This window comes from Nyctereutes procyonoides, unplaced genomic scaffold (assembly GCF_905146905.1).
Source record: "Nyctereutes procyonoides isolate TBG_1078 unplaced genomic scaffold, NYPRO_anot_genome, whole genome shotgun sequence".
NCBI lineage: Eukaryota > Metazoa > Chordata > Mammalia > Carnivora > Canidae > Nyctereutes > Nyctereutes procyonoides.
Window position 1 is genome coordinate 42,205,274 of NW_026575052.1, and position 16,622 is coordinate 42,221,895.

Below are 16,622 nucleotides of genomic sequence, written 5' to 3' on the forward strand. Positions count from 1 at the left end.
ACGTGCAGAGTATGCCAGAGACGGGCACCTGGCACTTTCAGGCCTGAGGTAAAATTGAAACAGAAGTGATTTGGAAACTGCTCTGGTTTTGTGCCTCTTTGACTTCAGTTACTCTGTACCAGAACTAGCCCTGAGCAAAACCATGAAGTGAGCAAAACTTGTTTTGTCTTCCCCACCTGCCTGTAGCATCCTCCTATGTACTTTCAGTATCTAATCTCTGCTTCTGCCTCCCTGATGCCAGTCCCTGCCCAGTCCTCTGGCTGGACAATCATGTGTGCTGGTGCTCAGTGGAGGTGGGAGTGGAATCCAAATCAGGCATTTCTTGTTTTCACCCTCATCACCCTTGCATTCTGTTTGCACAGATCTGGGATGGGGCTCACGTCTCTGTTCACATGTCCTCCACCCCACCCCCAGTTTTGAGCTGCTGCTCTAATCCTGACTTTGCAATGAAATCGGCCACAGTGCTTATAAAGTGCTAGGTTCCCAGAGCCCGCTCCAGATCTACCAGTTTGGACTCTTCAGGGGTGGGAACCCCTGCCCTTATCCTCCAAGAGGTCATTTAGCAAAATGAAAAGAACACTCAGTACTCAACTCAGAATATCTGTTTGCATTGACAGACCTGGTTTTGATCTGAGAAAAATCACCAATCTCTTCTTGGCTTAACTACCAATGTATCTTTGGCGGATGAATGAAGTGTGCATATGACAGCAATATGTCATGTGCTAGGTAATTAGCATAGATAACCATTTTTATTATGGTTCCTGATTTCCTCCACAACAGCTGAGTTATCATACCCACATCTTCTTATTCTTTCTCTCCACTAAATAGGGCTTTTAACCTGTGACATTGATTTCAGTCCTGTCTGCACTTTAAAATCATCTGAAGAGCTTTTAAATAGTACTGATACGCAGGCCCCACACCCTTAGATTTCAGCCATCTATTCTGGGGTAGAGCCCAGGCATCCATATTTTTTAAAGCTTCCTTCACCCCAGGAGATTGTAATGTGCGGCAAGAGTTGAAAACTGCTATGATAAATGAATTCATATCAATGGGTGCTAAAACCTTATCTACTCCTACCTAACATATTTGCATTTTGCATTTTGCATATTTGCATTTTGACCATGATTTGGCATAAGCCTACTATGTCATTCATTTATGTACTCAACTGCCTAATATACATTTCTTGAGTATCTGGCATTGGGGGTAAAGAGGATTAACAAGACAGGTCCCTTCTAAAACCCCTACAATTGTATGAAATATGCTATGTGTGAGTGTGTGAATATGTTAGCATACATTTTTCTGAAAAAGTCATCCATGACTTTCTTCAATTCCTCAGTGAGGATCAGTAACAACCTCTAAAAAATGGAAAAACCGTGCACCCTCTCTGTCCTTGTGGTTAGCAATAAACTTCAGAAGTGGTGTGTCCTGCCCTTTACTTTGCAAAGAAGACTAGGTAATTCCAAATGTCAGCTGAAACCATGATTATGCTTGCCGCCTTTAGCCTTCGTGTTCATTTATGGCACAGCACCAGCATTGTGCTCCCTTTACAGTTTTTCCACATGAATGAGTCTATTTCCTGGTGTCATTTATTCCTTTTCCCAAACTTCCTGCTTTTCTCTTGGACCACATGAGACCATGTTTAAAGCTATAGCACTTTAAAATAATAAAGCCTCTGTATTTGACCCAGATAACTAAGGCAGGAAAGATTGGAAACATTTGGCTCTTGAAGTGATTTGGAACTCGGCTTCTCCCCATCTCTCAGGTGCCTTGGTAGCTAGCTGGTGGTAGCCTCCTGTGGACCCATTGCCCTCATTCACCTCCTTCATCTGTCCATGAGACCCTGCAGAAGTTCAGTCCCCAGGTTTTTTCTCCCTCTCTGCCTCAGAAAGTCCATTACTTCAACTATCACTATCGAGAAGATTCTCAGATCTGATCTCTGGAGTTCTGGACTCATATTTCTGGCCTTTCTGGGCATCTCCACATCATTTCCCAGACACTTCAAACCGGACATGTCCAAACTCAGCCCATGGCCTTCCCTTCCCATCACATTCCTGTCCTCCTCATAGCCCAAGCCAAAAGCCTCTGCATGGTAACACTCCTTCCTTATCACCTTTCATGTCTAGTTGGTTATTGAGATCCCTCAATTCTATCTGCTCAGCTTTCACATCTCTGTCACCTCCTCTCTATCCCCACCGTACAGGTCAGGGTCATAGCAGGAAACATAGCCCATTCATGATGTGATAAATTGGGCAGAGATTTATGAAGAGGCTATTAACGCACCATAGCAGGTTGCCACTAGGGCATCTGGGCCTAAGAGGGCATGGAAAGGGGGAGTTACGAAGACAGCAAAAGCTGGAGCTGTAGGAGAGGGCCCATGACAGTAGGTGTCGCCTTTGGTGGAATGACCAAACCATAGCTAGCATGGAAAAGACTGAACTCTCTTATCTCTGTCCTCCCACACCCATCTCCTGTCAGTGCCACTCAGAAGCCAAAGAGCAAGGGAGCCCATTTGATGCAATTTATACAGGCTAACGCGTGAAGAGCAGGATGGAAAAAGATGAGAGAGTAAACCTGGAAGAGCAAATGGAGACAATTTGGCACACCTGCCATCACTTCCTTAGCTTAAGCTTCTGTCTCTCACCTGAACAGTTTCAGTATCTGTATTCCTACTCTCAGCCCTTTCCTTGTCCTTTCTCTTCTCACATTGCCACCAAGTGTTCTTTCTCCAAATTCCAAAGGAATGTATGAACGCCACTGTTGTTCCACCAAAACAGTTATGGTCACTCTTGATCATTGGTTTAAAAACCTTTAGTGAGTTCCATTTTCTGGTACAGAACAAACTCCATGGGCTAACACGTAACAACATGTTTTAAACAACCACTCCCTACCCCCTACCCGCTCCCTGATCTCTCCTCTTCAGCACATATAGGCTTTACTCTAATCACACCGAAACATGAATGATCCCTCCAATACATCACAGAGATTCATTCTGTGTCCACCTTAATCATGTTTTTCTCTTTGGTGAAACCCTTCTCACCCTCTCCACATCATCCCTTTCACCTGAAGAATTTCTGCTTATTATTTCTTAGTTCTGAAGGCCCAACCGAATGCCACCTTCTTTGTTGAGCTCCCATTCAGAATTGTTCCGAGTTGCCCATCCAGTACTTTCTTATGTCCAGGACTGGTGTTGCAAGCAATGGGATGCCTGATTCTTCCCTTCTAGACTGTGCGCTTAAGAGCTATGTGCCTTATCCATGTAGATGTCTCTCAAGATCCAGAATGGGTATTTGTGAGTCTTGGGTCCTCAAACAGATGTTCACTGAAGTCAATCCAATAAATTTACTCATCTCAGATCAATGAGATTAATGGCTTATTGGGTTCTCTTTGTAAAACACCATTTTTTAGCTTAACTGAGACTTGCAGGAGAGTAATGCCTTAATACCAGGGAAGTGTTTCTAATGATAGAAAATCCTAGTTCTAGGATAGATACTATGGCAGGTCAGTGAGGGGGACAGGAATCTATTGCCCCTCAAATTTCACCTGTAACTCCTTCCTCTGCTTACTAGACAATGTGTTTATTTGGAGTCTTCCTCAGAAGCACTTTTCTTTCAGTGCATCTTTCAAGGGAGGATAGAAAGAAAAGAACTGCACTAATATAAAACAACTATTTCATGTCTGTTTATTCAGTATGTAGTTATGTGGTTAAGGAAATTAAACATGAGTGTACTCATGCGTGCGCGCACGCACACACACACACACACATCTTTGGAACTCTTTAATATAACCTTAAAGCTTCTAGTTAGTGCTTGAGACTGGTTTGGTCCACTATGGAATCCTCCTTCCCAGAGTGAAGATCTGTGGTCAACCTTTTGGATTGTGTCAAAATCTTATAAATATATTTTTACCCTGAATATATTCAGAATGACAACAGATAAATCTCATAGGCCAGTGGGTCCAGTTCATAAGGTGAAAGAATCTTAGGACTGGAAGGGACCATATTCAACCATTTAGTCCCACCATCTAGTTCACAGGTAAAGAAACAAATGCACCGGGGGGTTATCATTTGATCAAGTACACCCAGAGCCTCTGCAGGCACCCAGGCCACATGACTCCCAGTGCTTGCTAAGAGGAAGAGTACAAAACCACTGAGCCTAAAGTGAACAAAGAGAAAACTGAGTTTGCGAAATCCATACCCTGGGAGCAAAGGCCGACCGGACCCACTTAGGACACAGCAGTCTTGAAGGGCAACGTAAGTTTCAGGGCCACATGGGTCAGCTCCCCTAGGTTGGTTATTGAGAGGGAGAGGGGCAGTAAAAGGAGAAAATAACAAGGATCACCTAGGAGTGAATATAATTTTAAAATGAAGTGAAAAGAGTAACAGGGGGGAACATAATGAGGAAAAGAGAGAGAAGCTAAAAAGGATGGGTATTCTGTTTGGCTTTGCTCATAGTTCAGAAGGCTTGTTTTACTCATTTATTTATTTATTGTTCAGCAAATATTTATTGAGAGTTGCTCTCTGCTAGGCTTCATTTCAGCAGAAAGACTCCCAGTCAGACATTTGGCAAGGACAAGATAGAGGCATCTCCGAGATCTTGATCTTATCAGACAGCCAGAAGCAGAATTCAGCCCCTTTCTGTCACTAACACAGCAACTAAGGAGAGTTGTTTTTTTCTAGAGTATTAGAGAACCTATGAAATGAAGTAACTCAGCAGCTGAGGGTCAGCATGCCTCGTTCCCCATCCCCCCTCCCCGTAGTTTTGCACTAGTTCTCCAAAGCTGTCAGCCCCAGGCTTTGGGGTGCAGGCCTCTGGGGTTGGGTGAAGCAGTAAAGCTTGTGTCCAAAGGGGCTAACCACGAAGACAGTTCAGACTTTAAGCTAGACTGTTAGGCACCTTTTGTTACCTGTTAGCCCTAGGCTCTCAACTCCCAGATGTTCATCTTTATAGACTATTCCATGTTTCCTGCAGCTTCATTCCCAGCCTGATGCATCTGGCTCTGGCTTATGGCCTAAAACTCTAATCTCCCATTTATCTAGTCACATTCACAGGACAAGTGAGGTAAGTAGGCCACTGCTTCCAAGAGAAGGAAGGAGATTGGATTTCCCTCCGAGAAGCTACCATAGCATTAACTTCCCAGACATATGTTAACAAATAATCAACTAGGCCTAAATCTCCCACCAAGACCCTTTGGAAGGTGTCCTAGAATAAAAAGCATCAGAGTTCTGGAATCTTGGTTTTTAGCAGTCTGCCTGCAGCAAAATTATCATACATTAATTCACATTTCTTTGTGGCAAGGTCTTTAAAGGGTGTTTGAGAAATCAAGTCAATTCCGACACTCTCTGGAGATAGCATCAGATTCCTATAAGGCTGCATCACACACACTCCCCACTTCAGACACCAGTGTCAAGCTCCAGGCTGTTACCTGTGCTTCTGACTGACCAGCTCCAGATTAGAAGTTCCCATGACCTCCTCCTTAACTTGATTAATTTGCTAGAGCAGCCACAGAACTCAGGGAAACACTAACACTTAATATTTTATGAGAGGATATGACAAAGCATAGGAATCAACAGCCAGTTAAAGGGATACATAGGGTGAGGTCCCAAAGAAAGGAGCTTCTGTCCTCATGGATCTTGGGGGCTGGCTTGGTAGCACATGGAAACCTTCTGGTTCCCCAAACTTGGAAGCTCTCTGAGAAAAGATGAAAAATTGCCCTCTTGGGCTTTTATGGAGGCTTCACTACATTGTCATGATTAATTAAGTCGTGGGCCGAAGGCTGGTTCAACCTCTAGCCCCTCTCCTCTCCCTGGATGTTTTGGGTGGGTATATTGACAGCTCCAATCTTCTAATCATATGGTTGGTCCTCCTGGCAACCAGTCCCACCCTTGGATGGGGTCCAAAAGTCACCTTCTTTAATTACAAGACGCTGATTTTCACCTTTATGGCTCTGAAGCATCTTCAGTATTCTGAATGACTATATATATACATATGTATGTATATATATGTCTTATAAATGCTTATATCACACAAGACTACTTGTGAATCCTCCATCATGAGGTGTAAAGTGACAATGACTAGCACTCAGTAGCTCCCAGAAGTTTTCAAAGTACATGAAGGCAACTCTATGAATTATCCATGGACAGAAACAAAATAAATACGGCGTAAGACAAAGAAACAAATCGACAATCCTCATCTAGTCATCCAGTGCAGAATTCCAGAGCTTCATAAGAATAAGATCTGTAGAATATTGTTACTTCCTCTGTTTAAAGACATTTCTCCCAAATGGAAACTCACTCTCCACTCTTCCTGAGGGCTCTTCCGGACACCATCCCATTCCTTCTAACCTGGTGCTTCTTGGTCTCTGTGACCTTTTCTGGCCTCCCAGGCCTGGAGCCTACCTTTGCCTGACACAGCCAGCTTGCCAAGAAGGAAATGCTATTACTGGAAAACCACTGAACCAAGGCCCCAGCTCACAGACTCGTGTTCTCTCGGGCCCCTCAAATTCCTCTGAGAGTGCACCATGGCAACCCTTGGAGCAGAGGCTTTTAAAGACCTCGAGTTTCACTCTGAAAAAGGTCTCATTTGGCCAGGCACACACCATTGCTACTGGTGTTGCACCCTAAACAGGAGTTTTTACTTTTGTTTCCCCAGTAGGAACAATGAAGGATCAAATAAACAGACAGTTCCTTTTATCAGAGGCAGAATGGTATAGCGGTGAAGTGCAAGGGCTATGCACACAGCTGTCTGTCCTGCACTGTCACTTCTGGACAAGTGACTTAACCCCTGTGTGCCTGCATATCCTGCTGTACAATATAGGGATCATAGGAGTATCTACCTCACAGGGTTGTTGTCAAGATTAAATGAACTGGTAAGTGAAAATGCTTGGAACATTGCCAGGCACACGATGTTCACTCAGGGAAGGTAGCTGTCCCCATTATTCCTTGGAGTATCTTCTTATCAGAGAAAAAGACATACAGTGACAATGTTGTATAAGTGAGAGCTGGGTATGGAGACAAGTTGCCTGGAAAACTCAATACAGAGGGCATTTGGGAGGAAAAGGATAAGGGGCTGGAGTTCTGGAGTGTGTGACACTTCAGCCCCCAGGCGAAACTGCTGAGCGGGCCTGGCAGGTGCAGAGGTCCCCGGAAGCCACCCGGGTTTCTGTGTGCCACTTCCACATGGCTGCTCCGAGGGTCAGGCTTAGAGGGAAGAGGACATGGAATGAGGAGATGGGTTTTGTTTCTTCTATCTGTCCTTAATGCTCACTCTTCCACTCAAAGGGAGAATCGTCACAGGGCATTTTGCCCTTTGAATCACCTTGGCAACCCGAATTCCTTTGCTTTTCCAGGAAATTGTAAACAGAATAAATTCATTGAACTGACAACTCTTTGCTTCTGTTTTCCTTCTCATATGGTTGGTAGCTTTTTAAGAGGTGTGTGTTGGCGATGCAGGTGGACGGCTCTTGATTGTTTCAAGTGTACTTTAGACTCCTTCGAAATGTTTAGGTAACAGCAGCTGAAAGAATTTTAGAAAAGTTGATAGAGCAAGCACAAAAGCTTGGATGTGTTCAGTGTAGCAGACTTCTGGTAAAAGGCATGCCAAAGAACTTCACCAATTGATCCAAATGATTTAAAAGTCATTAGGCAAAGGAAGGATGGAGGGTGGAAGTGGAAAGAGGGGCTGCGAGTGGAAGAGAAGGGAGAAGCTTGTGGGTAGGAACCACTTAATGGGTATGGGACCAGTGAGCCCCATGCCCAAAGGGAGACCTGTACATGGGGTATAATGCTCTGTGGTCGCCATCTGGAAATTCTCATTAATTTTATCTTTGAATTTTTATTTCGTGAGTAAAGTCGGATAGGACGATGGCACCATGGCCCACACAGTCCTGCCTCCCTGCCTCCTTAGGAAAATTCTTGGCCCACCGGCAAGGGATCTGAGCACAAACCTGGCGAGGGCCAGCATCAAGCATGTGCCTGGTTGCAAGAGGGGCCCCAGGGACCCGTGAGGGTTTCGCTAGTGGTGAGACTCTCCGGCCCAAAGGAGCACAGCACTAAATAACAAATAAAAATCACCGTGATGTGTCAAGAAAAACAAGGAAGGGAATAAGCTTGTTTCCTGGCATGTAAATAGGGGGCTCCGGAGGCACCTGGGTGGCCAAGTGGGTGAGTATTTCTGCCTTTGGCTTAGGTCATGATCCCAGGGTCCTGGGATCGAGTTCCACATCAGGCTCCCCACAGGGAGCCTGCTTCTCCCTTTGCCTGTGTCTCTGCCTCTCTCTGTGTGTCTCTCATGAATAAATAGAATGTAAAAAAAAAAATAGAGGGCCTCACATTTTCATTTTGTCCTGAGCCTCAGACATTTTATATCTGGCCCTGGTTGTAATGTTTAACACCCACTCGGCAGTCTTCCTACACCTCAAAGTTGAGAGCTGTGAGGGCTCCTGGCCCTTGGTCCTGCAAGAGGTTTCAGAACTGGTGTCAGCTGCTGTCCCCTCATGCCCTGGAAGCACACCCCAGGGTTCACTGTGCAATGGCTCATTGTGAAGCCAGCAGCAAGCTGAGTAATGGGAAATCCGGAGAGCCAGAGAGCCAAGGGTACAAACAGAGGCAAGGGAGGGAAAGGAAGAAGAAAGGTGAAATACATGAGTGCTGTTCCATGGAATTGTGTAAAACTGACTCAAGTCCTAGAACACAACCCTGGGGTCACATAAACAGGGTAACACAGTGGGAAGAAGACCAACAGGAAATTTTACATGGAAAAATGTATCAGGAGGTAGCTGTTGAACAGCATTTGAAGCATGTCAGAATTGCAGCTTTGTAAAAATCCAACTATCTTGCCCAGGTCTCTGACCCTAGCACATGGCCCAATGCTCGGCTTCCAGAACAACAACCTGCTTCTCCTATTTCCTTAACTTGCTCTGAGGGACCTCCATTCCACCCATGAGTCCTAGTGCATAGAGTTACAGGGTCTCTCTGTGGATTCACTGAGAAAATTAAAATGTTAGTGGATTATTTGGATTGTTTTATGATCTTCCCAGAGATATCAGGAGAATCTGAAAGATAAGACTACCTGTTGTGTGTTATAAAATGAGAATTTCTTTTACTCCTAAAGATTTATTGCCATCGTACATTGCAAATGTTCATGCAATGGTTTTGGGGGGTTGTTGGGTTTTTCTTCAGGTCAATAAAAGATATTCCACACCAGTAATACAGATTTTGCTCACCTATTTGGGCAAGTTGAAGAGATACAGGACATTCAGGGAAGAATTGGTGGCTTTTAAGGCTGGAACAGAGTGTAGATAGAAAAGCCTCCCTTCAAAGATAAGATGAAAAGTTTGTTACAGATCTACACAGAGAGACCCAGTTTACGTGGTTGTCTGAAGTTCTTTCTTTCACATATTTGTTGATTTTTTTAATTGATTAGCTACTAAATTATGATCCATCTCCTGTAACCAAAGATTTTTGAAGATTACATTTCATGTAATTTATAGGCATCTGACCATTACCAGGTCATCTTGTTCATCATTATGCCACCACTGAGTACTTGTCATGGTCATTTTGTTAACATTAAAATTCAGTCTTCAGCTTCTCAGTGGTCAGCCTCTGGAGCAGTCAGGGAAGGAAAGTACAGAGATGTGATCAGCAAGCTACTGTGTAGGTAACCTCTGCGTGTGCCAGCTCCAATGTTGATCAACTATACCTGTATTTAACTTAAGTCCTCCTTAGCTGGTTAATCATAGAAGACAATTTAGCTCTTCTGGGAAACAAAGATCCCTGCAGTGACAAGAGACAAATGGGAATTTGTCAGAGGGTTTGATAAAATGTGGTTACTTCCTTTTTCTTTTTTGGATTTTTTCCCCCTTGTATTTTATCTCAACCTGCATAGACAGGGAGGAGTCCTGGGCTGTACATAATGAGCTTCCTTTGACCCCTCTTCTCCAGAGTGGAAATAGAATTCTGTGTTCGATCATCCTGAGCCACCACCAGGGTCCGTCCATAATCAACTATGATGACGAGAGTGGGAAGACGTGCGTGCACATCGCCGCAGCAGCGGGCTTCAGTGACATTATTAATGAGTTAGCAAGAGTGCCTGAATGTAACCTGCAGGCTCTGGATGTGGATGACAGGTACTCATGGCGACTCTAAAAGCTTTGGGGACTACCAGACCTCTTCTCCGAAAGTTAGTCTTAAGATAAAGAACATGGTTAAGGGGTTATCCTATATGACTATATCCTTACTGCTAGTAATGTTTACACATGTACTTGTGACAATAAAAACTACTCTATTTTAGTCAGGGCAGGAAAAATCATTGTTATGGAGAGACACGCTGTGACTGTACAGTATTGTCAGATTTTCCACTTTTTGCTAAACATTCTCAGAAGGCTTTCTGTATGTCAACTTCCTGCTATACGCACTTTTTATTCTTAACAGTAAGTCTTATTTTTTTCTTCATTCCTGGATTATATCATAAAGTCAACAATTTCTTGTTATCCAGACAAGAGTATAATAGAGGTTTTGTATTCAGAACTAGATATGACTTTATCAAGGTTTTTTACCCAATCATTAAAAATATATCAGCATAGAAAAGGAGGGTGGATTCAGAAAGGGGAAGAGAGTTATCTCAGAGGTAGTTAGCAATTAGAGGAAGACTTGTACCCTTGTCTTCCAAACATAGAACTTTTCATCTAAATTGCTTTTCACCCATAATCAACTATTGGAGGTTTTCAATTATACTGTATATCTAATCTTAGTTTAGGTTAGGCATTGATTCAATGGAAATACAAGAATAATATAACAACAAACAAGACTATTGAAAATAAGTAAAAGGCTTACACACTACGTATGTTTTTTTTTTTTAAAAACTCTCTTCTGTTGAGGTGCAAAATTAGCCACCTAATGGTGGAAGCCATTAGGAAAGCCAATTCCTAACTTTAGATAAACTCCAAGAAGCACCTCCTACTCCCTGATACCTGAAATCCTAATAACACAGGGGGAGAATCTTGTGTTGCTCATTAGCCTCAGGAGCTGGAGATGGTTAACCTGATGACTGTAATTAAAATTAAAGTATAGGGGATCCCTGGGTGGCGCAGCGGTTTGGCACCTGCCTTTGGCCCAGGGCACGATCCTGGAGACCCAGGATCGAATCCCACATCAGGCTCCCGGTGCATGGAGCCTGCTTCTCCCTCTGCCTGTGTCTCTGCCTCTCTCTCTCTGTATGACCATCGTAAATAAATAAAAAAAAAAAATTAAAGTATAGATCCTTGAAAGTAGACCTCTTCCTAACAGCAGATGTTGATCCTTAGCAGGTAAGACAGTAGCAAGACTAAAGTTGCATGAAGAGAAAAGGTGAATGATCCAAAAAGAGGAAGAAAAAAAAAAGCAACACATTTTATAAAAGGAGGCCGGGTGAAAAGTTTGCCTAATTCAAAATACTTTTAGAACCAACTCTGAATGGGCTGTTTCCCATTCTGCATGATCACACACTTAGCAAAGAAAATCCCGTTCCACAAGTCTCAGGGAAGGAAGTAAGATCAAGGGGAGCAAAAAAAAAAGAAAAAAAAATACAGAAGATAAGGTCCTAGGAGAGTTCAAAGTGAAGTAAATCAAGAAGAATCTAGTTCCTACTCCAAAGCTCAGCTCACCAGTTGCCTGCACTGACAAATTCTGTCCTCCGTTTTGTTTCACGTTTCCTGCTTCATGCACCTGTGCCTTTACACTGAAACTGTGAGCTTGTCTTAGTAGTAGAATTCTTCAAAATTTTCATAGGTGTAAGTGCTTTGAGAATTTGTAGTAACTGATTTCCTATCTTTTCTTTCTTAGTGGAGAGAAAGCACTTAAAGCAAAGGGAAGAAAAATAAGGCAATGGTAAAAAAGAGAGAGAGAGAGGAGTAGAGGGAAAATGTGGGGGCCCTAGTCCTCCTAGGTATTAAAGTACTTTGTAGATCTATGATGTTCAAAACATGGTGTAAATTAGCCTAAGATCAATGGCACAGCACACGAAACCCAGAAGTAGTGTAAATATCCCAAGTTTCATCAGCTCGTGAAGTCAGACTTGACTTTAATATCCAACCCATTCATCTTCAGGAAATACAGTCTTTTATCAAGTTCTCCTCCCTACATAGTTCTGGGAATTCTCTAGGGAATGTTTACATGTCCCCTAAATCATTTCTTAGCTATGGATACCTCAACCGCATGCTTATACTCATCATTTTCTGCCATTCAGAGACTACCTCCTCAGCTATCTCTAATGAATTTCTTTGAATCATAAACTCCTGCCCCTGAACCCTGCACTGTGATAGCTGAAACCAATCTGCTGTGTTTGCTGTTTCTTTATTTTTAAAGATAAAGAAAGGAATTATAGCCAAGATAACTTGAGATTGGATACTACAGATTGTCCACAAAGGCTCTATGTATACTAGTTAGGAATTACTCATATATTCCCCTTGTTTCTCTGCAAAACAATTTAAGTTTCCCTCCTGTTCTTCTAGACCTCTTTTTTCCACATTGGTAGTCAGAAGAATTAAAACAGTCTTCACAATTGTTGTAAAGAAATATTTCACACTGCTCCAAAGTGGGTTGTCATGTGTTAGTAAACCTGACGAAATTGATGTCCAGCCCTTCATCTACTGAATTTATTGGCAATATATCCTCTCAACAGGATGGCATAATCTGACTGGTGCTTCATCCTGTTTCATAATAAATATTGTCTGGAGACCTCTCTCAAGGAGAGTGGAATGAATCACATCTGACACATATTCAAATAAGCACCGTGATTGATCACTATATTGAAAAAAAAAGATATGGTCCTAGTAAGTGTTCTCAAATTGCTGCCCATAGTGTAACCTGAGGAGAAGAATGCTTGATTGACCAGAGACACAATCCATACATCGGGGTGCTGGCCACAATGGGGACAAGGCTACTCTGCAAATATTAAGGCAGATAACCCCAACTGAGCCCTCATCTGTGCAGCCCCTTAGCTGCCTCCTGAGAGACTACTTGGCTGCCCTTCTTTCTGCCCAAGGTTGAGGCCCCAGCATAAAGCCAAGAAGGAGCTTTCCGTGCCCTCCTTTCCTGCCTCAGGATCAAGCCTTTCTCAGGACAATTTACAAATTACAGTATTTTCTCCCAGTCTCTTGCTTTCTTTCCCTGAGAAAATCCTGGTTTTACAATTTAATAAAGGGTTAGGTACTGATGAATATGTATCTACCTTCTGGCTGATGAAGGACTTTCTACGCATAAAATTATGAAAGAAAAGTGAAGAGATAATTAAATGTGGTAATTTTTTAAAAACTTTTATGGAAAATCACTAAAACATTAAAAGTCAAGTAACAAATTAGAGAAAATATTTGCAAAAAGATCGATACCTTTAATTTCTAAAGAGCCTATATAAATTAGTAAGAAACACTAACAATCTAAAAGAAAAATAGCCAGACGGCATTAAGAGTCATTTCAGTGAGGAGACTCCAATGGCAAAAATATATTTCAAAAGTTCAGTCTTGCTATTAAAGAAATGCAAAAGAAAACAACACTGGAGTATCATTTTGCCTACCAGATTGGCAGAGATTTTTAAAGGTGATAATAACACTCATTTGAGGGAAGGAATAGGGACACAGCTGGTAGGTGGATAAATTGAGTCAGTGTTCTTAGAAGACAGTTTGGCACTAAGAATAAAGAGCCTTAAAATTATCCATAGCCTTTGCCCCACTACTTCCTCTTCTAGGACATTCTCAGGAAGTCCAGAGAAGGCAAAAGGTCAAGGAATGCTTAGAGCTTAGAGGACAGGCTCCAATGAGGCTCCACCATCACCCCAAAGCCCCGTCTAATACTTACCACCTTCACAGTGTAAATAGCAACGTGTTTTGCAGGCCAGGCCCAGACTTTGAGAGGGAGCTGTCACTGGCTAAGCAACCTGGGCCATTTCTGTGCTCTGACCCTTGTGTTGTTCCCCTGTGGTGCCCCAGGACCCCTCTGCACTGGGCTGCAGCTGCAGGGAAGGCGGACTGTGTGCAGTCACTGCTGGAGCTGGGCATAGACAGCAACCTGCGAGACACCAAGGAGAGCACACCCCTGGCCTACGCCCTGTACTGCGGCCACGCGGCCTGCGTCAGACTCCTCTCCCAAGAGAGCAGGTGAGCGCACCAGGAGGCACTCATTGTTTTCTTCCTCTCAGGGAATTTATAAAATCAGTTGACATTCTTTAACTTACTGATACACAAAGCCAGCACTAACTTAATATTGTGTTTGCCATTGTCTAGTGTATCTAACGGGACATGTTCTCTCTACCTCGTGGAGCAAAATGGTAGTAGTGAGCCCAAATCCATCAGCCTAACATCCACTGGACTTTCATTTCTGCTTTCTGTTTTCTTCTTCTTTTCTTCTTCCCTTTATGCCATGTTCTCTTAATCTTTTTTCCTTTTTTCCATAATCAATAATTCTCAAACTTTTTATGCTCAGTGCTGTTTTACACTTTCAGAACTCACGAAACCCAAAGTGCTTCTGTGTATGTGAGCTACCCCTATCAATATTTATGGCATTAGAAGTTAAAACAAAATTTTAATAAAATATTTATTTAGTTATTCCTTTAAAGCAACAATAACCCATGACATTTACATGTTGACACAAGTACCATAGTTTTAGTTAAGAATAACCTATTCTCTGAAACCAAAAAAAGTTGTAATGAGAAGAACAGCATAGCTCTACATTGTTTTTGCAAATCTCTTTGATATCTTCATAGGAACCTACTACAATAAATACAGCTGAATTCTCACATCTGCTCTTGCATTCAGTCTGTTGCAATACATTATTTTGATGGAAGTGTTTGAAAAAAATCTGGCTTTGCATAAACATGTAGTTGGAGAAGGGAATATTTCAGTAACATTTTCAGATTATTATGAACACATTTCCTTTGATATTACACCAAAACTTGACAAGTGTTAATTTCCTAAAAGTTAGTTGCAATGTGGACTATCAGCATATCAATGAACTTTTTTTACCCTGTTGTATTAAAATCAATTGGTCTATTGCACTTTATTTCTTTTAAGATTTTATTTATTTATTCATGAGAGACACAGAAAGGAGGCAGAGACATAGGCAGAGGGAGAAGCAGGCTCCATGTATGGAGCCCGATGTGGGACTTGATCCTGGGACTCCAGGATCATGCCCTGAGTCAAAGGCAGACACTCAACCACTGAGCCACCCAGGCATCCCAGTCTATTGCACTTTAAATGAGTTTCATACCCGTGCATAATCATTCGGAAAATACTGGTTCATTCAGTTATGAATATTTTCCAAATGACACATCTCATTATACAATTTCTTAAAATTGCATTTGTTAATATCACCACTGATCCTATCAGAAAAGCTTTTATGTATCAGGAAGGAGTCAAGCTTATGGTATACAGGTTTTTCAAAATTTTAATTTTGCTTGAGAACTGGACTTTTGTCATTGGCAGCAGTTACTGTCAATTGTTTACCTTGAAATGACAGGTTTATTTTATTCATTTTTGTGAAAATTTCTGCAAATATCTAACTTTAACCAAATTACCATAGTTTGTCTGTGAGTCATAAAAATTGTGTTCTGTGGGGAAAAAAATGTCTGAGTTAGCTGGCAACTCAAACAATTACACAAGTGTTTTGCCTGAAGACAACTGTCAACCCTCATTATATAGTGGAAGTGCTTATGAGTATTTCCTGTTTTGTCAAAAACGTATACCCAAAGGTTAATATTTAATAAAATTAATAACATTTACTGGGCATTAATAAGTCAGATGACAATTTTTTAAATGTAAGTCCATTGATGCTGCTATCGTGATTTGTACCAAGGGGCCCACATTCACCCCACTATCTCTATTGTACCCTTAGAGCAAAAAGCAGCACAGTGAAAAAGACATCTTGATATTATTGTTATTAATATAGTTTTAACCTCATGGAACCCCTGAACACAGTTAGGGGCCCCACCTGCAGGGTTCAATGGGCCACACTCTGAGAACCCACTGGCCTAAATCACAATGTGTAACAGAAGGATGAGAGATTGTAGAAGTACTCAAGTAGGATTAAATCACACCAGGGCATATTCTATACAGGTCAACTTGAAAGAATGTTAGAGATTCCCCTGGGGCTCTCTGGTAGTATCAGGGATTCAGAAGTTGTGTTCAATAGTTCAGAAAGCCTATTGAAAGGTGAAAGAAGGAAGATAAAAATACATCACGGAAATACATCACTGAATCTTATTTAGTTACACACTGTGTGGCCTGTGAAGAACAACATTAATTATAGGCCGTCAAGTGGTGATGTTTTTCAAATTACAGATGACAATATCTCACTCCGAAGAGGAATGTTGCAATCTGGCTTTTAGGACGTGCACATGGGTCAGGTTTCATCAGGTTTCATCATTAACTCGTTACCACAGAAAGCAAAGTCAATTTTGGCCTCAAAAGGGAATAACAGAATTTTCCAAGGAACAAAAACAGAATGGTGCCTCAGGGAAACTCTCCACACAAGAGGAGCCAGCCGGACAACTGCTGACCTTTATTTCTTTAGAATTTGCCTGCCCATTGGGCACTGCTCGCTTTTCTTACGCTGCCACACCCAATCTCTGGCATACACACTTCCTCTTGTGCAGCTGAAG

General features: G+C 42.2%; 1 protein-coding gene across 1 annotated transcript in view; it reads left to right on the forward strand.

The window, feature by feature from the left end:
- The window catches only part of ANKRD55 (ankyrin repeat domain 55), a 409,242-nt gene that overhangs the window by 381,005 nt on the left and 11,615 nt on the right, over positions 1-16,622 (forward strand). Inside the window, exons 18-19 of the mRNA XM_055332857.1 lie at positions 9,938-10,122; positions 13,957-14,124. Of these exons, the coding sequence (XP_055188832.1) occupies positions 9,938-10,122; positions 13,957-14,124 (353 nt within the window). The remainder of the gene's footprint in view (positions 1-9,937; positions 10,123-13,956; positions 14,125-16,622) is intronic.